Source organism: Globicephala melas, chromosome 9 (genome assembly GCF_963455315.2).
Source record: "Globicephala melas chromosome 9, mGloMel1.2, whole genome shotgun sequence".
Classification (NCBI taxonomy): domain Eukaryota; kingdom Metazoa; phylum Chordata; class Mammalia; order Artiodactyla; family Delphinidae; genus Globicephala; species Globicephala melas.
The window spans coordinates 5069533-5091992 of record NC_083322.1 but is presented as its reverse complement, the minus strand read 5'-3'; the positions used below and the strand labels follow the sequence as shown (position 1 = coordinate 5091992).

General features: G+C 38.5%; 1 protein-coding gene across 2 annotated transcripts in view; it reads right to left on the bottom strand.

Annotated features, from left to right (window-relative positions):
* The window catches only part of KMT2C (lysine methyltransferase 2C), a 292837-nt gene that overhangs the window by 67008 nt on the left and 203369 nt on the right, over positions 1–22460 (bottom strand). For both annotated transcript variants that reach the window (XM_060305074.2, XM_060305075.1), the window contains exons 19-26: positions 17930–18111; positions 17509–17673; positions 16616–16725; positions 14208–14273; positions 13011–13223; positions 6310–6438; positions 4811–4930; positions 1860–1990 (exon numbers count right to left, since the gene is read on the bottom strand). In XM_060305074.2, coding sequence (XP_060161057.1) covers positions 1860–1990; positions 4811–4930; positions 6310–6438; positions 13011–13223; positions 14208–14273; positions 16616–16725; positions 17509–17673; positions 17930–18111 — 1116 coding nt within the window. The remainder of the gene's footprint in view (positions 1–1859; positions 1991–4810; positions 4931–6309; positions 6439–13010; positions 13224–14207; positions 14274–16615; positions 16726–17508; positions 17674–17929; positions 18112–22460) is intronic.

Below are 22460 nucleotides of genomic sequence, written 5' to 3'. Positions count from 1 at the left end.
GTTACTGAATTCCTGGCGGGTTTTCATCACTATATATTATGTATGCCCCACCCCACCCCTGAACAATGGCGAAAAAAAATACAATTGCTATCACAAGATGTCCAAGAAATAGTACTATCACAAAAGGTTCCTGCACATCAAAAAAGCTATATATTACTGATGGACAACAGGGGAATTACACCTGTACACCAAAAGAAACAATCCCGATCAACAGATTTAGATCACAGCAGTAATCAGGAAATCAGATCCACTATTTTTAAAGGCTCTTTTGCAAAAGTATGAAATGGTCAGTTTTCATATCAATACTTCCATTAAAAAGCTAAAGAAAGCTTCCTAAATGTACATTACACTTTACAGAAGGGTCAACAGGAGGAGGGGGGCATGCCATCTACTCAATACTCCCAGGAAGGACTATTAAGATGGGAGGTGAAGGGCACAGGAGACAACACAAAGGGTGCAATTAAATATAATCTAAACAATAAATGGTTCTATTTCCTGAACAATAAAATTACTGTTACATATTTTTTAAAGGTACAAAGCTAGAATGAATAGGTATGTGAAGGGAATAAGGGGAAAATAAAACATTTATTAAAGATAGATAAAATGTAAGGTGCAGAGTTAAGCACTTTACATCCACAATTCTTATTTCATCTCTCAACATTTCTGTACAGTAGGTATTACCACAATTTTATAGATGAGAAAACTGGGGCACAGAGTTGTTAAATAAAACAAAATCACATAGCTAACTGGTAGCAATAGTGGCATTCAAACCCAGGGCTCTGACTTTAAAGACTGCACTCTTTAAAATGGACACTGCCCTTATGATGTTAGTTGTCTAACAAAAATTCACTCATAAATATTATTATATACTTAAGGTACTTATGCTTTGAAGTCTTATTTGATAAATATAGAAGACATTTTAGTCAAATGAATATTTGAATTTTACACTTCTAATTACTAAAAAAATTGAGGAAGCTGTATGTTAATTGAAAGGAAATGCCTTTAAAACCAATTAAATTAGTAATAGCTAATTGGAAAATTAAGGTTAAAAAAAAACATTACAACTCAAGCAATGAAGAGCTATCTATGTTCGCCATAGCTGCGTGGGAGGGACAGATCAGATGGACACTCAATGACAGTCTGATCCAATTCAATTTCTACACATGAAGGAAGAGAGGCCAAGGAAGGATGAATTACATGCTCAAGAATCTAGAATGAGCTATGGCTGAGCCAGCCTTTACAGCTCAGTCCTATTTCTGATGTAGGGTTCTTTCCAATGTACCACATGGCCTTGAACTCTTCTGAGACTTAATGTTTACAAGATGAACTAGAAGGATTTCTATTTACATCTATCAAACAATTTCTTCATATTGAGGGATATTTTCCTGATGTATATTTTAGAAAACAAAAACAGTTCAGCCTAAACCTTTGGTTCACTAGGCCTCTAAAAGTGGTAAATATTATGAAAGCTGCAATTCTGGCAGCTAAAAACCCATCATCATTCAGTGAACATAATTACTGTAACCCGTACTAGCAAAGGAAGCTGTCCACCAGACTTGCGTTTGCAGAGCACACAGGTATAACTGGTTTGGAAGAATGAGCTTTTCCCAGCCAAAGAGTTCTTGTGTTTCTTATGAAATTTATAAATGAAAAACTGGGATTAAAAAAAGAACTTTGTAAAAAGTATCAAAGCACAAAGAAGATAAATGTAATGTTTAAGAGGCTCTGGAAGATAAAAAATGGCATTTATGATGACTGATTAAAACATGTACAAAAACAACAAAACTCTTTTTCAAAACTCGATACATCACTTTACGTTTCTTTCATTAACAAATAAATAATATAAAGCAAAATATTACTTGTAAGTAGGCAGGGAAAATTTCTTCAAGCTTATTTTTCCTTTTTCGGTATCTCTTCTTTATTTTTTCAGTGTTTTCAGTAACAGAAACAGATTCATCAACTAGAGTATCTGGTAACTGCTCACTCCAGCCTGAAACAATAGTCACATTTATAAATATGTGGTATTTAAAATTTTCAGATAAGCCCACCAAAAGTAATTTTATAACTTACCAACATACAGTTCCACATAAACAAGCTTTTTCCTTTTTCTTTCAGTTTTATTGAGATATAACTGACATACAACTAAGTTTAAGGTACACAGCATAATGACTTGACAAATTACCTTTTTCATAAAAAGGCCTCAAAGTAAGTTTATTAATTTTTAAGTATCATAAAAAATTCATTTCATGTCTACTTATTATCAGCATGCTTCCCATTGTTTCTTAATGAGTATTTTCTTCTTCACAAAGTAGAAACTTGGTTTTTTTAATGTTGACATTTTGTTAAAGATTAAAAGAAGGAAAATACATACTCAATGCTAATGAGTATGGATAAATGGCTACTCGAACACTACTAAAGGGAATTTAGTGGGTACAACCTTTTGCTAGAGTTTATTGGGACTATCTAACAAAAGTCTTTTAAAAAATGTGTGTCCTTCAATCCAGCAATTCAAGTTCAGGGATTTACTGCAAATTAGGTATCTGGAGTACATACATATTGTGATAATATATGACTATCTATGAATATGATAATAAATATGCTATGAATGCTCAAATTTAAAATCAAAGAAATGCGAAAATCCAAAATGTTGGACTATGAACTTAGCAATAAAACAAGTACACCACTTAAAGCAGGTAAGCAAGCAATCAAATGATACCCTCACATACTTTAGGCAAAAGGCACATGCCTTCTGAAAATCAGTGTGGGCACTTTTGTTGCCAGACTACATAGGTGGACTGAAAACAACTAAACATAGTGGATAAACATTTTCTGAACATTTTTTAAAAAATACAGCAGTAGTGCTTCCCTGGTGGCGCAGTGGTTGAGAGTCCGCCTGCTAATGCAGGGGACACGGGTTCATGCCCCGGTCCGGGAAGATCCCACATGCCGCGGAGCAGCTGGGCCCGTGAGCCATGGCCGCTGAGCCTGCGCTCCGCAACGGGAGAGGCCACAGCAGTGAGGGGCCCGCGTACCGCAAAAAAAAAAAAAAAAATACAGCAGTAATCGAAACAGAAAATAAAGAATTCTCCAAGACCAAAAATTAAGGTAAAATAGGAATCACAGAAATAAGCAAAGAACTAAATAAAGCTCTCTGAAATTTTGCTAAAATCTAGTGACCTTGAACTCCAGTTTTCAGAGCCTTATGAGGAATGGGGAATAGAAGACAAAGCCTATAGCTTCTTCCCAAGGTGTAGAGATTAACCAGAAGCTGTCTGTATAAAGGGGGGACCCTGAAGGACTCCACACCAGGGCTGGTTTAACAAGAAACACACCCTCCCGTTCCCCTGGTCCTCCACACATCACTCACCACCACCACCACCCGCCCCCCGCCAACCTGACAGCAAAGAAAACTGCTTGTCATCTCGTCACTGAATAAGGTGCTGGGTAGAAAGGCAAAAAAATGAAAATCTTCCCGGAGAGTTCATAAACTCAGTACAGCCCTGATATGTAAGAAATCTGAATTTATATAACATAGGTGGACCAAAAAACTTCAAGCTAAGAATTTAGCTTAAAGGAGTCCTAGGGGAATAGCACCTCATGTTCCTGGCAACAAATGTTCTCTGAAGTAACCAACCTTCACTTCAGTCTTCAAGAAGTTCAGAGAATGTTCTAAAGAATATGAGCTCACAGTTTAAAAAAAATTTTGTTGCTGTTTAATGTATATGTATCTATCTCACACCATAAACACAACGAAATGAGGCACTAGGAGACAGGGCCAGGAGATACAGAGCAGAATCAGATATGCAAAGGTTTTAGAAATGTTATATTCTAAATCAACTAAAACTGGGAGGAATAAGCTGTAAAAAGAAGCTACAAAGTGTTAAAATATCAAAAAAAGTAGTTTAGAAAAGGAAAAATGCATAATAAATTAAAAACTCAGTGGATGACATTGGATGACACAAACGAAAAATACTGAACTAAATGATAAAAATAAAATTATATAGAAGACAAAATAGAGACGAAGATGAAAACAAAAAAACTGTTTCATTGAACATATCACATTTCTTAACTGGGGCTTATTACAGCCATGTAATTAGAAACTTCTTTAAAACTATTATGGTGCTTCCTTTTAAAAATGTGCAGCCATTTTTCTGAAATTCATTCACAGGCCAAAACCCTATCACATAGTAATAAAAGAACTCTATTCAAAGAATATGACAAAAACATCTTTTTTCTTCAGATTCTATATAAAATATTTAAAATACAGAAAGTGTACAGATCATGACCATACTGATTGCAAAGTCTTCATTAGGATCAATTCTTCAGCTATGACTTAAGCAATGATTTAGCTTTCTTTGAAACTCTAAGTAACAATGACAGACTAATAATTGGAAGATATATTTCTAAAACACCATACACCTTTGTTATAAATTATCGGGATACGCTGTCACTTTCAACTATATAGTCTAAAAAGTTTCCAATTTTATGCCAAGTAGCTAATGCAGGCAAAGAAAGGCCTTTTGTGAGATGGCCAGAAAGTACCAGACATAACTATGTGATTCAATCCCTATTCAGTCCCGCATATTCTCAGTCCCTTCTTAAAGTAATCTCAAAGCAATATAATTGATTGGATTTAAATAATTTTCTTATCAAACCTAATTTCTATATTGCAGATATGAACTTTACAGGCACTCAAATCCTTTCATCACTAAGAAGCAATAAGGTTGTCGTTGTAACATTATTTAGGATAGTTCTTTTCAATGGGGATATCAAGATAAGAGGGTTAAATCAAACAAAATCAGTACCATACCATCATCTCTGCTAGGTAACTGCTCAGAAATGGAGCCTGAGGAATCTTTTCTGATCACAGATCTTTTGGTTTTTCCTTGCCCAGTTCGACTTCTTTGTCGTACCATAAATCCACCAATACCTATCCAAAACAGAAATTAGGTAATCTTGTAAATAACTACTAATTTCTCCCTGTAATTCCACAGTAAGTAGGGTGCAATTGCTTAGTCTTAAACAGTGAGGCTTTTCCCAAATTCAATATGGGTTAACTTAAATCAATAATCTCATTTTAATGCAAAATACAAGAGTTTGGAAATAAGCAAATAAAAGAGATCAAAGTTATTGTTACCTCATTAATAACCAAATAGGAATACAAATTCATTAAAGTACAGAAGACTGCATGTATTTCTTCTCCTAAACGATGTCAGGGTAAACATTATAGTAAATTATGCTTGTTTCCTTAATGTTAGTAGCTCATAGATCATCATTCAAATTATTTGTATGTTAGCTGAGGGAGAACAGATACAAGATACAAACTAAACTAGATGATCCAAGCAAAAATCAACATGACTTCTGGGGTAATGTGTCTAGTTATTCCTAAAGTTCTTAGACGAGTCAAACTGTGTAATTCTGGTTACTACTAGACTTTGGGCAGGTTATTTAACTTTTCATTGCTTCAGTTACCTCACTGGTAAAAAAAGGGATAATGTATAGTATCTCCTATACACATACGATAAACACTAAATAAATAGATGTAAGTGCTGAGAACAGTGCCTGACACATAGTAACACTAACAGCTTCTGTCATATGATAGTTGTCTAGCAATATACTTTGTGATCTAATGGGCCCCTCAAATGGGTCCCTTACATGGATAACTTCCATGTAAGGCAGAAAAAGAAAAAACAAAAAAACCCTAACATTTAACTATAAGTTCCTGGAAGGAATTTGGCAGTGTCTAAAAATGTAGGTGCACTTATAAGCCTCATAATTACGAAGAAATGAAATCATTTTCATACAGTGATTTGGACGAAGCTAATCTAGGCCCTTGTTATAAATGTGGCTCATCTGTAAGGAAGGTTACCTTTTAAGGTCTAGCAGAAAACAAACACAGAGTTTTCCCTTACACATCAGAAGGTATTTCGATCACTCTTACCAATAAAATATAAGCAATCAGAAGAATAAAGATTGAACTGATTCAATAAACTACCTCATTCACTGGTAAACAGACATTAATAACTGCCTAAAAAAGCCTACAAGTTCTGGGGACTTCCCGAGCAGTCCAGTGGTTAAGACCCTGCGCTCCCAATGCAGCAGGGCCCAGGTTTGATCCCTGGTTGGGGAACTGAGATCCGCAGGCCGCACGGCGCAGCCTAAAAAACTCTCTAAGTTTCAGCTTAGAGAGTTCTTAAGAAGTTATATTTCATCCTGTTTATTTCATTATATTTGAAGCCCTCAATATCATATTTTTCTTAAATTAACTAAGTTTTGATTATATTAAGATGTCTAGCTCAGGCACTATACCTGGTCTGTATGGTTTCCTTTTTCTCTTTTTGACACCCTCTGTTCCTTCTACTCCCTTAGTTTCATCATCCACAGCTTCCCGTTCAGGACTAGATTCCGATTTTCCATCACAATCCATAAGTTCTCCTTCTGGAAAAAAGTAAACGTACAGATAAAACTGAAAAAGTTATCAAATACACAATTCCTATGTAACAGGAAATACAAAGCAAAGTGGCTGCGGAGCCATTCTAATCATGCATCCCGGTTGACAGGGAAAGTATAGAGACAGAAAAGGCCCCCTAAGGGATACAGAACTCATGCTAATTAGTGCAATGTTCTCAGGAAATGAAACATAAGAATAAGAGAAGGGGAAACACACAGAGAATGCTCCCAAAGACAATTATAAATCAATCTGCACTTAACCTATCATTCCCTTGCTTTTAATTATGTCTTCAGGTCCAGGACCCCAAGGCTGTCTCTCTAGCCTACAACTCTCTTGAGCTCCAACTAATCTGTAATTAGATATTACCCAGTTACTGAAAACTTTATATACAAAATTGAACTACTAATTTAAGATGAACCTTCTCCCTTTCCCAGGGTTTACCTATCATCATTAAAAGACATGGAAACGTACCATGCAGGAGGCAGCTTCCTAGGAGACAGCCTTGACAATTCCTAATTTCTTTTCTCGTTCAATCAGGACTCCTCAGTATCTCCCAAGGACATTCTATTTCCCTCAACTACCACCTGAGTCCAATCTTGACTTACTGCATTCCCTCCCCGCCTGTTCTGCCTTGCCTCCATGCTTACCCTCCTCTCCAATCAGTTCTTTAAATTGCAGCCTAAATGATGTTTCTATAAATATCAATTTATCAATGGAAAAGTATCAATTTTCTGCTTAAAAATCCTTTAATGTCTTCCTAGTGGCCTCAAAATGAAATCCAAATTGTAAGGCCCATTATAGCAGTGTCCTGTGAACTCTCCAGCTTCATCTCACTCCCACTATGCAAGCTACGCTCAGCTCCCTGAGCACATCAAGCTCCCTTTCCACCTCTGCCACCTTCCACCTACCCATCTTTCAGGATTTTTTTTTGGGGGGGGGCTTCGTTGGGTCTTTGTTGCTGCACGCGGGCTTTCTCTAGCTGTGGCGAGTAGGGGCTACTCTTTGTTGTGGTGCGCGGGCTTCTCATTGCAGTGGCTTCTCTTGTTGTGGAGCACGGGCTCTAGGCGTGCAGGCTTCAGTAGTTGTGGTGCAAGGGCTCACTAGTTGTGGCTCACGGGCTTAGGTGCTCCGTGGCATGTGGGATCTTCCCAGACCAGGGCTCGAACCCGTGTCCCCTGCATTGGCAGGTGGATTCTTAACCACTGTGCCACCAGGGAACCCTCAGGATTTTATAACCATCACTTTCTTAGAGAATTCCCACAGTTATACATGCTCCTGTACGTTAACATTATGCTTTATTTGAATTGGTTCTTTTAATGTCTGTTTCCTTGCTAGACTATATTCTCCTTATCTAAGACTCTTATTAACAGCTGCATCCTTAGCACGGTACGTAATAGGTGTTCAACAAATTTTTCACCAAATGTAAGTAAACAATGAAACTAAGTAATGCATACAAAAGCTCAGTTCCTAGAGAGGAATGCTGTTTTAAAATCATGGTAATCAAAACTTTTCAAGCTGTATATGCTTTACGCTGTGCTTTAGGGGAAAAAAAAGTTATCAAATACATTTAACAATAAATTGTTAACACTTTTCTTCAATATTCTAAGTATTATGCATATTTCTGTAATACCATGAGTAGTGTATTTGTTTTCAATAATATTAGGTCAGTGTTTAAGGTCAATTCTATAACAATCTGATAACTGCTTTCTACAGCTAAGATTAAACCATGAAAATTTTATCTATTTATTTATTTACTGAAACTTAGCAAACACCAAAGGTAACAAGCTAGCAATTATTTACCTTAAAATAAACCCACTGAAATATATGAGAGGGAATTTACGTTTAAGATGGTAGACTAAATTCATGTATCTAATTTCACTCTCCCAAAACCCTATGTACAGTAAAGCAATCTATTTTTAAAAGATAAACCAACAAAGACAGAAAAAACAGGAAAGAAGAAAAGCCACAAATTTGGAAAGAGAAAGAGAGATGATAACTGACTCAGGAAATACAAATTCTCAGTTGAAAGTGGAAGGAACCAAGAAAAAAATCCAACTTTATCACAATCCTCAAAAGGTTGAAGAACTGGCAGAGCCAGGTACCTTTGGAAATGGGTGGGAGGCAGCTAAAGCAAAGAGAGTTTTATATCATATTAACTACAGAAGCCATAATCCCTATGACCTTCCCAACTTCACACACTGTGAGGCTGCCATTCACACTCACAGTGCCATTCACACTCACTCAAGACACTCAAACTCAACACTGGGGTCATGGACTGAAAACAGGATTAAGTGACTACAGGCATGTTAAATACTGACCCTCTCTCCCCTGGGGCCTTTCCCCACTAAACTCCCAGAAAGCCAGCAGCTAAACCTCTACTGTCCAAGCAGGGGACAGGAAGATTCTTCTGGGAAACCTGACCAGTCCAAGAGAAATGTCTAAAGGTACTGACACTAGGGGATTTTCCAAATAGTGAGCACAGATCACAAAAGCTTAGCCAACAAATACCACCCACAAACTTGAAGATTTTCATCATTTTTAATCACTCATTCCTTATTTTTTTAAAAAATTATTAATTTATTTTTCCAATCACCACTTTTAGTCCTCACTTTTAATCACACACGGACAACCAAGGATTATCTATCACATGAGAAAGCTAGAGACCTGAGACCACAAAATGCAACTGGGAATTGAAAGACTAGGCAGGAAAAAGAAAACATTAGAAAAAAATTTTCAATCCTCCAACAGGTAAGATAAAACATTCATGAGGCAAGAATAGGATGCTATGAAAAGGAACATGCAAAGGAAGGAAAGAAAGCTCTTGGAAATTAATCCATGATATTTGAAAACAAAACAAAAATGAAAATCAGTAGAGCGATAGAAAAATAAAATAAAAAATTTACTTTAGAGTAAAATGCAAAGACCTGAGCTGGAAAGGAGGAGAGAAAAGACAGGGAGAATGGGCTGAGTGGGTCTCACATCTGAATAGCAGGGTCAAGAAAAAGAAGACGGGGCACCGAGGGGGAGAATCAATGGTTTCAAGAACACTTCCTAACGCTGAGGGGTGTGAGATGGCAGACGAAAGGGACCACTCAGTGCCTGACAAAAGAAAGGCAAAACATCCCTAACAGAGTGAAATAGACATATCTTCACCAAATTTCAGAACACTGCAGACAAAGAATTTCCTAAAATCCCAAGAGCTTCCAGAGAGAACACGGACCATATAAAAAGTATCAAGTTCCCTATATACCAGGAACTAAAAGACACTGGATCGATGACTTCAAAACGCTGAAGGGAAAATTGAATTCCAACCTGGAAAAGATCAGTCAGGTGGGAGGGTACACTTTCAGAAGTACATAACCTCTCAAATTTACCTTCCATGCATTCTCTCTCAAGAAACAAAAGAAGGTATGCCCACCAAAAATGAGGGAGAGAAACAAGGAGGAATACATGAAATCTCAGGAAACACACAATAAAAGACTGAAAAAACAAACAAACAAAACCCCTAAAGGTCTTATCAGTTTGGGAACTGAGTTACTTACATCCATACAAAGGAGTATGAAAAATGAGGCCATGAAAAATGAAGAATAACATAAAAGCAAGAACAGTAAGACAAAAGGAACACAAAATATATATCCATGTGCTTGTACATGAACAAAACACCTCTGGAAGGACACAAAGAATGGCTGCGTCTGGAGAAGTGAACTGGCAGGACAGGGAAGAGAGAAACACCCTTATTCTTGTGCAGTTTAAAACATGTGAATATATTACTTGCCCCAAAACAAAATTTAAAGCATTGAGAAAATGACCGATAACAAATTGCAGGAGGTGATAACCGACCCACCCGGCTGCTCCCTCTCCTCTCAATCGGCCCCACACCATGCCTGCCACAGCCTGGGCGCGGTCTCACTCCCCACCTCCCGATGTCCCCACCGTGCTGTGAGGGTCCACGGGGGGCAGCAACTGAGAGGGAAGCACTGTGCTCCCACTCATCTTTTTTTTTTTTTAATAAATTTATGTATTTATTTTTGTGGGCATTGGGTCTTCGTTGCTGCGCGCGGGCTTTCTCTAGTTGCAGCGAGTGGGGGCTACTCTTGGTTGCAGTGCACGGGCTTCTCATTGCGATGGCTTCTCTTGTTGTGGAGCACGGGCTTCTCATTGCGATGGCTTCTCTTGCTGCGGAGCACGGGCTCTAGGTGCGCGGGCTTCAGTAGTTTCGGCACGCAGGCTCAGCAGCTGTGGCTCACAGGCTCTAGAGCGCAGGCTCAGTAGGTGTGTTGCACGGGCCTACTTGCTCCGCGGCATGTGGGATATTCCCGGAGGAGGGATAGAACCCGTGTCCCCTGAACTGGCAGGTGGATTCTGAACCACTGCACCACCTGGGAAGTCCCCGTGTTCCCACTTTTTTCCCCCCACCCCCTGCGCTCCCACTCTTGAGACACAGATAGCAGTTTTATTTTCTTTAGATTTGGTTTTTTTTTGCACTAACAGGCTATCCAGACCCCAGGAGCCTGCTTTTATTGCACAAGTTTGTTTCTGATATGCTAAGGTGATAGTTTATGACTTATTTTCCTTAAGAAACGTTTATCAGAAGAGTTTAAAAATGCACAAAAACAACCCCCAAAAAGGTGAGTATTGCTGCAATATTTCAGGAGCATCACAAGTTCATGTGGACTTCGTCGACTCCTGTGGAATCTAAAATTACGTATGTATTATGTGTATAATATGATGGACAGTATTACTTCTATGGGGATCTCCCTGCTGGCAGCCTCAATTTGGAAACTGTACAGCTGCAGAAATATCTACCATTTCTCACAGTGTCGTTTTACAGAACGGTAGTCATAGGGAAAACCTTCTCGGGTCTTTCTATTGATGTTTTGTTTGTAAACAAACATCAACAAACATTTCTTCCCTCTATAATTTCATACTTTGGGAATTAGTGTGTACTACCAAGAAACCTTTCAAATTTTGTGAAATGCAGCATTTCTCAGGTTTAAGGGAAAACCATTCTTCAGGCATTTTCTGACACCCTCAGAAACTGCAATTCTTCACTGGACTTTGACTGACGGTAAAATCAGGTCAATTCCTCCCAGATACACAGCCTACTTCTTCACAAGCCTCAAATCACTGAAAACTTCAAAATGAACTTCTGTTCACCAGTACTTGAAAATGAGTTATACGTAAGCATCAGAAAGCTTGTCTCCAACCACACAGACCCAAAAACACACTACTGCAAAAGAAATGTGAGGATTAGTTGATAAAGTAACAGGAGCACGCACAGACCCATGCTAAGCCACCATCAACTCTCACCTGGACGGCTGCAAGAGCCTCCTGCCTGAACTGCTTGCTACAACTCTTGGGCTTAAAAGTCTGTTTACATCACAGCAGTGTTCCTTTTAAACTGTAAGTAAGACTTTGCCACTGTTCTCATCAGATACCTCCAAACAACCTCCCATTCCACTTACAGTAAATGCCTTAAGCATCACCTTTACGGTCCTACAGGACCTACTGAGTCACCCCACCTCTCCTCACAACTCTGATCTCATCACAGGCCTTTATCCCTTTGCTCACTGTGCTGGACACACTGTTCTCCACAACGTTCAGCAAATGTTATAGGCACATCCCACTCAGGGTCTTTCCCGTTGTCTCTTCCCTCAGATAATCGAGGGGCTCACTCAACTCTTTAAAGTCGGTGCTTAAATATGGCTTCCAGTTCATCTGGGCCCTCAGCCCACTGTCTGTGCTCCCAAGTCCTCTCAACAGCACTTGCCAAATACATCTTTATTAACTTATTACGTTATGTCTTTTTAATGATCTTTTCTCCTAACATTAAAATGTTAGTTCCATGAGCAGAGAATTTTATCTGCTTTGCTCACTGACATGACTTCCAACATCTGGCACACAGCAGGCATTCAATAAATACTGGTAAATGATAAGATGTGATGGAACAAAAACAACTATTACTTTATTTTTGAATCAATTGAAAAGAAATAACCACCCTAAAAACAAACAAGCCTATGGCAATCTTCTTCAGAGAAAAGCAAAAATAAAACTCATGTTGAATTTAATGCCACTAAAATTATTTTTTCATCTCAAGAAAATTCAGCCAGGAAAACCTGATCAAGAAACTGTTTATAAACAGATGGTTTATGATGAGTATCTGTGCATATAAGCTTATATTTGAACATTAATGATGGTCTTTCATTTCTAGATTGCATGGAGTTCTACTTTAACTTAACCATGGAATCCAAGTTCACAGCATCTGAAGAGGTTTATGCAGCTATCTGGCAAACCCCGAAAAGATCTGAAAAGATCTGTGACCTTCAAAGATATGGTGCTCCTGGAAATTTCTGTAATATAGGTCTGTTCTAGGATACATGAAACGAAGAGAACCTGAAAAGGCAAGGTCTCGGAAGACCACTGACGCAGGACAGTGTCACACCAAGGGTTACCTTCTAAGTCAGCAGGATCTACCCTTAGATAAATCAAATAATTTTAAAAGCTCTTTTATATTCTTTATTTTGGCAAACATATTCCATGGAAAATATGTAAGTATTACCTCGACTATCATCCATTTCACCATCCCTCGAATGCTCTGATTGGATGTCTGGAGGGGTCTGAAGGACGGCCACGCTATTCTGATTTATGATCTTCAACTTCAACTTTGGTTTTGACCGTTTTCTTCTTGGAACAGTAACTGTGAGGCTCTGTAACTGAGTCATCCCTGATTCAGTCAAACATACACCATCCTGGGTGTAGGTCTTGGGTGGATCTAAAATTACAATATCCCAAGGATACAAATTAAAACTTTCATTTTAATTTTGATTGATAAGTTGATTATTGTTCCATAAGGACCGTGTCAAGGGAATGTGACTTCTATAAACCAATTACCTATGAAATGCACAAATAATTAACAGTACTCAGTTAAAAGTAAGCATAGCTGGTCAAACCTCCTTGAATTATAGAGAGAAAGGTTGTAAGTTTTTTTTTAAATGGTCTTCCTGGCATTTCTATTTTCATGTATCAATACAGGGATTTAAAAAGAAAGCACGGAAGCTAAAAGCAATGCTTCAGTCACTCGACTATGAGCCTTTTCCTAGAGTGTCCTTTCAGACTAAAAGGTGAGGATCAATTTACAGAAGAGGAAGAAAAATACTCCATAAGCCGATTTGGAAATCAAAGCATCAGTATAATCACTTACAAGGAGAGGTAGTAAATAAGCAGAAATTCTGCAAAAATTTAAGTGTACAAAATTGCTCTTCATTAGAAAAATTTCTGTACGATCCAAATGTTTTTGTATCAGATGATATCAAATAGAAGTAGGCAAAAGAATGAGAGTTTAATAAGAATATCATGTTAGTCACTATTCTAGGCTGATCTATTCCAGAAAAAAATAGTAAGAGAATGAATTCTGAAGAAATCTCTTTGCTAACTAGGCCTTATTGTCTAGTCTAACTGACAACTAAACACAATAATGTATCAATGAAACCAAAACAAGTATGTAGTTAACGGTTATTTCAAAAGTGGTTATTTTCACTGCCAATTTGGTGAGATCTGTAGGAATACTGTCCCACTAAAGCTGGGAAAGACAGACATTTTGTATGTAATTACAGAAATGATTACCAACATTAGGAAATTTACACTGAACACCCACATGAGTAAGGCAGGATTCATGTAACGTGTCACAATTCAGTTATATAAAAGCATTTCTTTGCTTTTTGTAAAGAACAGTCAAGGAAAGCATTTCAGATTTTACCTAGCTCTTTCACTTTTGTGACAATTTGTGCTACAAGTGAAGATTCACAGCAGTCTGAGGAAGGCACTGAAATGGAAAAAAAACAAAAACAAAAACAAAAACTCGTGATTTTTTCACAAAAGGTAAGGTGTATTTAAAGAGTTACATATGATTAAAGTTTCTACTACTGTACCCATTTTACTAAAATAAATGCTTGAAAACTAAACAGAATTAAATTAAATAGAATTAAAAGCTGCCTTTAAAACAACAAAGAGAAATGGTGGAGGAAATACACAACATCATGGAAGAAAAACTGGTAAAGATAAAGAACCAATGTACTGGATTCCTATGTATTGCTAATAACTACAAGATTATGAGTCTTTTTTAAAATAAATTTATTTTATTTATTTTTCAATAAGTGGTGCTAGGAAAACTGGACAGCTACATGTAAAAGAATGAAATTAGAACACTCCCTAACACCATACACAAACATAAACTCAAAATGGATTAAAGACCTAAATGTAAGGCCAGACACTATAAAATTCTTAGAGGAAAACACAGGAGAACACTCTATGACATAAATCACAGCAAGATCCTTTTTGACCCACCTCCTAGAGAAATGGAAATAAAAACAAAAGTAAACAAATGGGACCTAGTGAAACTTAAAAGCTTTTGCACAGCAAAGGAAACCATAAACAAGATGAAAAGATAACCCTCAGAATGGGAAAAAATATTTGCAAACGAAGCAACTGACAAAGGATTAATCTCCAAAATATACAAGCAGCTCACGTAGCTCAATATCAAAAAAACCAAACAACCAAATCCAAAAATGGGCAGAAGAACTAAATAGACATTTCTCCAAAGAAGACATACAGATGGCCAACAAACACATGAAAAGGTGTTCAACATTACTAATCATTAGAGAAATGCAAATCAAAACTACACTGAGGTATCTCCTCACACCAGTCAGAATGGCCACCATCAAAAAATCTACAAACAATAAATGCTGGAGAGGGTGTGGAGAAAAGGGAACCCTGTTGCACTGTAGGTGGGAATGTAAATTGATACAGCCACTCTGGAGAACAGTATGGAGGTTCCTTAAAAAACTAAAAATAGAACTACCATATGACCCCAGCAATCCCGCTACTGGGCATATACCCTGAGAAAACCATAATTCATAAAGAGTCATGTACCACAATGTTCATTGCAGCACTATTTACAATAGCCAGGACACGGAAGCAACCTAAGTGTCCATCGAAAGATGAATGGATAAAGAAGATGTGGCACATATATACAATGGAATATTACTCAGCCAAAACAGAAACGAAATTGAGTTACTTGTAGTGAGGTGGATAGACCTAGAGTCTGTCATACAGAGTGAAGTAAGTCAAAAAGAGAAAGACAAATACCGTATGTTAACACATATATGGAATCTGAAAAAAAAAGTTCTGAATAACCTAGGGGCAGGATGGAATAAAGATACAGACGTAGAGAATGGACTTGATATGGGGAGGGGGAAGGGTAAGCTGGGACGAAGTGAGAGAGTAGCTCTGACATATATACACTACCAAATGTAAAATAGATAGCAGCCACATAGCACAGGGAGATCAGATCGGTGGTTTGTGACCACCTAGAGGGGTGGGATAAGGAGGGTGGGAGGGAGACGCAAGAGGGAGGGGATATATGTATACGTATACCTGATTCACTTTGTTATACAGCAGAAACTAAAACAACAGTGTAAAGCAATTATACTGCAATAAAGATGTTAAAAAAATTTTTTTAAAGGGACACCTAAAAACAATTAAAATAAATTTATTTATTTTTGGCTGCATTGGGTCTTCGTTGCTGTGCGCAGCAATTCTCTAGTTGCGGTGAGCGGGGGCTACTCTTCGTTGCAGTGCATGGGCTTCTCATTGTGGTGCCTTCTCTTGTTGAGGAACACGGGCTCTAAGCTCGCGGGCTTCAGTAGTTGTGGCATGCAGGCTCAGTAGTTGTGGCTCACGGGCTCTAGAGCGCAGGCTCAGTAGTTGTGGCGCTCAGGCTTAGTTGTTCCGAGGCATGTGGGATCTTTCTAGACCAGGGATTGAACCTATGTCCCCTGCACTGGCAGGCAGATTCTTAACGACTGCACCACCAGTGAAGTCCCCAACATTATGATTCTTGAAAGCAAAAATTACATCTTATAGCTAAAATATATTCTTAATTTACTTCCTTTATGTAAGTAGATTGTTTTAACATATTATTGGGATAATGAGAGTTAATTAAAAATGAAAAGTAACTTATTTTTCATAAAATACTTGTCCAAATAATAGTTTCACAAAAAGAGAAAAAGAAGTACAGTTAAGCCCACTCACTGATTAAGGACAGCAGGCACAAGTGAGTTGTATCAATCCAAGAGCACAGACTCACCATTTAAATCATTTGCTTACCATTTGATGTAGGCATATAGGGTCTGCACATGCTACAATCAAAACCAATGTCTGCTACATTTTCCACTTCCTCTTCAGTATTTAAGTTTTGACAAACTGCATGCATCCATCTAGAAAGACCATATTCATACATTAAAAAAAAAGGAAGAAATATACTGAGGATGGCTTCCTTTTAAAAACTGCAACAGGAGCTGACAGCCTCCAACCTTAAAGCCCCCAAGTCTCACGTGCTCCTCCCACCTAGCCCATGTCACCCCTCTCTAACCATTCCTATCGACCCCAAAAAACTGTCAGAACTGAGAAGAAGAAAAAAGCAATGAGAACAAGTACTATGAACGAAGCAAAAGCACATTATATGAGGATGGGATAATTGCTTTATGACAAAATACTGAGTATTTCAGAGACAGCACAGAAGCTAGTTAGGGTGAGTAGAAAGGAATTCACATAACGGAGTGGTGCAGCACGTACGTGCCCCAGGTGATGCACCTACTGTGGAGTAGACAGAGCTTGTGTAAGTGATAATGAACGGTCACTGGGAAATAAAAGTTACCCTGCCTTAGAACAAAGAATTGGTAGGCAGAATCCTGAGAATCCCGTACTACTGATGAAATAATATGATCACTAATATTACATGTATGGTGCTAACAGAGCACAATAATATACCACTGAAATCAAAGATCTCAACCCTCAGAAAGCCCCAAGTGAAAACTGTTTAGCCTAGAACTGAGAATATGAAACAGAAAACTTCTGTTAAGCTTCTAGCTGACTAAAAATCTGGAAAGGAAAACTCTTACTTCTTACCGTTAAGATAGAAGAAAGTTATTTTTCAATTTCCTTTTGCTATATTTAAGAGAGAAAAGCTTACAAAAGATGAAGAAAAAACAGCACAATACCTATCACATTGTCTACACTGCAGAATAAGGTCTTCTTCTCTATAGTTTCGGTAGCAGACGGGGCAGGAGGACAGGCTTGCACACGGAGCACACTGTGTGTAGTTGTTCTGCCATTCACATCTCAGACCTGCAGATGTCGCTCCACAGTGTCTGCACCACACACACCTGAAACCCAACACCGCACAAGTCTCAATTTTATTTACTCAGTTATTTAGTTACTGAAATTCAAGAAGCTACACAAGAACAGAACAGGGGGAAAGTATTTAATGCACATTTGAAAAATTTTCTGGTTAGTGGTATCGATCATTGTAAACATGTACCACGCAATTAAGCAGTTGTTGCTAATTTGTGAAAACTAAAGTATTGTGGGAAAGTTCTGAACTTAAAAAGTCTAACAAGGGAAACATAAGTCCTAGGGTACCATTTGCACTTCCAGCCTCCTTTGGGAACTGTCTGCAGTGGCGGGTCCAAGCAGTAGGTGTGATAACTTATGTCACAATCGTCGCACAGCAGGAGTCTTCCTGGGTCTGTCGCCTTCCCACAGGCCTCACACACAGTGCATTCCAGACACCTCCAACCCTTGCTCAGAACCACTTTCGTGATCTGCAAAAGAAACAACCAAGCCATGTGATTCATACGTTAACCTACCCCTCATGCAAACATGATCAAATACGCTGTATCTGATCAAGCGCCAAATGAACTCGGTGCTTACATACCTAGGAGCAGAAAAGAGGCAAAAGCAACTAACGTTTACTGAGCACCAACAGTGGCCCAATTCCGGGGTGACCACGTTCATGTACTTTTCGGAGTCTCCTACTGGACAGAATAATATAAAGGGATCCATATTTTAATGCCCTTTTCAGTTTATGTAACTACCTTGTGCTCTGGATTTTATGTCCACTTGATAGGTGTGGTAACTGGTTTTTAAAGAAAACAAGTAAATGACCCCATTATTGTTAACACAGGACTTGAAAATGTATTGATAAAGTTTCAATCTATGACATTTCATGAATTCATGATCCTGAAACTTGTGTACATCACATAAGGACTTGTATATTAAAATCAATATTAAAAATGCAAAGAAAATTAAGGTACAACATGAGTTCCCAAGGCCATTTTATGGTCTTGGAGGATTTTAGGCTAAGAAGCTAGGACTTCTTAAGTTCATATTCAGCCCTCTGCTTATTCTCCTTTGCCTCAAGGGTCTAACTTAAGTGGAAAAATTTGAGAATCTCTATGCTTCTAATAAATTCCAGAAAACAGCCACATCATGGAGTATTAAAAATTTGGAACAAACTAAGAGATCTCAAAAGACTAGAGTCTACAGGTTAAAAGGACCACAAAGAACCTGTGTTATAACAAAATAGCAAACAATCAAGATACAGAATAAAAATTAAGATCATGAAGAATAAGGTCTTAAAACTACTTGAGGGCTTCCCTGGTGGCGCAGTGGTTGAGAGTCCGCCTGCCGATGCAGGGGACACGGGTTCATGCCCCGGTCCGGGAGGATCCCACATGCCGCGGAGCAGCTGGGCCCGTGAGCCATGGCCACTGAGCCTGCGCGTCCGGAGCCTGTGCTCCATAACGGGATAGGCCACAACAGTGAGAGGCCCGCATACTGAAAAAAAAAAAAAAAACTACACAAGAGTTAAATAAATGAACAACTATCAAAGTAGCATCAAACTTTCCAACTCTGGATGCTAAAAGAGTGTAACAGTTTCCAATTCTACAGGTAAATACTTCTCAAGGTACAATCCTTAATCTAACTAAACAAGCAATTAAGTGTTAAAGTGGAATGCCTTTCAGACAAAGACTCAAAATTCAGCTTCCAAGTACCCTTTCTAATGAAGTTACTTAAGAGATATGAGGAACAAAGTGAGGGTGTATACCAAGAAAAAGGAAGACGTGGGATCTAGAAAGCAATGAACCCAAAAGAGGATGTCATCCCAGAGATGTTTGAGGATGAGAACTGAGTAACAGACCTAGAAGTTACCAGCCCAGCTCAGAACAGGGAAAAAGCAGAGTGTGGAAGGGGGTAAGCCTTTCCCAGAAAAACAGTTACTTGCTGAAATAATCTGATATGATCATGCTTCTACAGTAGGTAAAAACAAATAAAAACTAATGGAGATCATGAATCATTATTTTCTTCTTGCTATTGAAAACTCCATGAAAAACAAAATAAAGTCATAGTACACTATTTAGATCTCCAGTGAACATTTATGGAGTCATAGCCAACATTGTTTATTAACTAAATATAGTAAAACAACTATACTGGGACGATGCTGGGAGAAGGCAGGAGGTGTATTTTAAGAGCTCAATCAGCATTTATTTATTTATTTATAGAGGCAAGTCAACAAAATCTAACACACATAAAGGAGTAACACGAGTATATTATTTAGCGCTGTACAGTTAACTACAAAAAGAAGGACCTGAACGAACCCAAAGGGGTTGCGTTGTGGGGAAGAGGACTCAGATGTGAAGGTAGAGGAAGACGGGTCCGTCGGTTACCATAAGGCTCGTAAAGACATTTGCTTCTTAAGCGTGTATATTTATTACTTTGATTAGCCTACTGATATGTTTAACTTAGTCTTAGATTATCAGGTTATATTATTTACGCAAATGGAAGAAACAGCCTAGGGTAGGAAGAGCAGGGGAGCATAGAGCAGTAGCCAGCAAACTTTTTCTGTGAAGGACAGGGTAATAAATATTCTAGACTTCGCTGGCCAGGCAGTATGTTAAACTACATAATTGTGCCACTGTAGTGTGAAGCTCACTACAGACATATGTAAACAAAAGAGCATGGCTGTGTTCCAATAAAACTTCACTTACAAAAATAGGCAGTGGGCAAGATTTGGCCTGTGTGGCAGTTTACCAATCCCTGGCTTAGAAGAAAGGTAAGATGAAGATAAAGTAGTAGAGTTTTTTTTAATGATGTATCTTCATTCCCACTAAGTTTTCCTGTTTCACAGTCTGTGGTCCTTTACAGCCGAATTCTCAAGTCCCTCAGTTTAAAGTGACTCTTCAACACACTACAGTCTGGTCGCTCTGCCCACCACCAGTGAAACTGCTCAAGTCAGTCAGTCAAGACCTTACTGCCAAATCAAGATGACGTACTAGTGTTTATCATTTGAACTCTCTGCGGTATTTCAACATTTGAACAATACCCCCCCCCTTTGAAACTCCCTCTTAGTGCAGATTTCAGGGCTCTACTATCCACTCTTTTTTGTCTCATATTGAACTGGTTTTATCTTCATTTTTAAGAGCTCTTTGAACCAAGATATTATCCAGGGTCCCCATCCATGTATCATGTCTAAGGTATGAGAGATGTGTTTTATAGTCTAACGGATATTTGCTTCAACTACGTTGGAGTAACTGAAACGAGACCTGTCTCCCATCAGAAAACACTAGGAAACTGGGCAAAATTTATGAAACACTTGTTTTCAGATACCGGACAAAAGGCAGTGTAAGACTTTTTCTGAGAGGAGGGAAACAAGCAAGGAGAGTCCTATGATATTCTTCCGCCTATAGCCATTTTTCCAGAATGATCCCCAGGGAAGGACGAGCCCAGGCAAGTACAACGGGCTCACTGAGTTTAGGACACACTGCTGGAGTTCAGGGGGCTGAGGCAGTTGGAATGTGCAGGACAGAGCACTGGAAAGAAGGGAGCAGTAAGAAAGAACTCCAAAAAAAAAAAAAAGAAAGAACTCCAGGAATCGACAACAGTATTTCCCTTTAGTCTTCGACTGAACACCAAGCTGCACATCCAGGAGGTCACACAAGGACCCAAAACCAGGGTAAAGAAGAGCTGCTGGGAATCTGTAATAAATATCAGAGTGCACACAGTGCTGGAAGACATCTGAATCTCAACCAAGTCAGACTGAAAAGACACTGGTGAATAGGGGCCTGTAGGGATCAGAAAGGGGAAGGTTTAGGGAGAATTCAACAGAGACCTCATAAAGGCCATGCCTCAAGTATTAAACTGGTGCTAGAACAGCAGTTAGGAAAGTGTGATCTAAACTATTCACTTTAATTCACTCTGTGATGTTTTGTAGACGCTACATGATGTATAAAACATCATTACATTGGCATTATACAAGGTGTGTCTGCATATTTTTGTGTTTTAAAATATTCTCAGTTGAAATTTTTAAAACAGTAAATATTCAATCATTATTATCTTCATAGACAAAATCTCCTTGGGGTCCTCAATACTTTTTTAAGAGTGCTAAGGGTTCTAAGACCAAAAAGTTTGAGAATAGCCACCTCAGAGTGAAGGCTCTGTGGACTCACCTCAAAGCCTGACACAAAGAAGTGTCAAAAGGTTCAAACTTATCCACAAATAACTGCCTGCCACAACAAAATCTCACTGCGTTTTAAAGGAACAAAATCTAGACTCTCAACAATACACCATCACAATGCACAATGTCCACATTCAATCAAAACTTACTAGATGTTAAAAAGAAAGCTGTAAAACATTTACAAAATGAAAAATTAGTTAATACAAAATGAAAAATGTCAGGGATGATAGAAGTAGCAGACAATTATAAACTTTTCAAGGACTTGAAACAAAAAGCATGATGAAGAAAAAATTTAAAACCACAAGATAAGTATAAGCTATAGAATGGAACTGAGATTAAAAAACAGAATTATCTGGGTAAAAAATCCATTGGATGAGGGCTTCCCTGATGGCACAGTGGTTGAGAGTCCACCTGCCAATGCAGGGGACACGGGTTCGTGCCCCGGTCCGGGAAGATCCCACATGCCGCGGAGCAGCTAGGCCCGTGAGCCGTGGCCGCTGAGCCTGCGCGTCCGGAGCCTGTGCTCCGCAAGGAGGGAGGCCACAACAGTGAGAGGCCCGCGTACAGCCAAAAAAAAAACCCCACTGGATGGCCTTAAAAATAGGCTGGATACTGCATAATAATGGTGCATTCTGGGAACGTAATAGAACTATACAA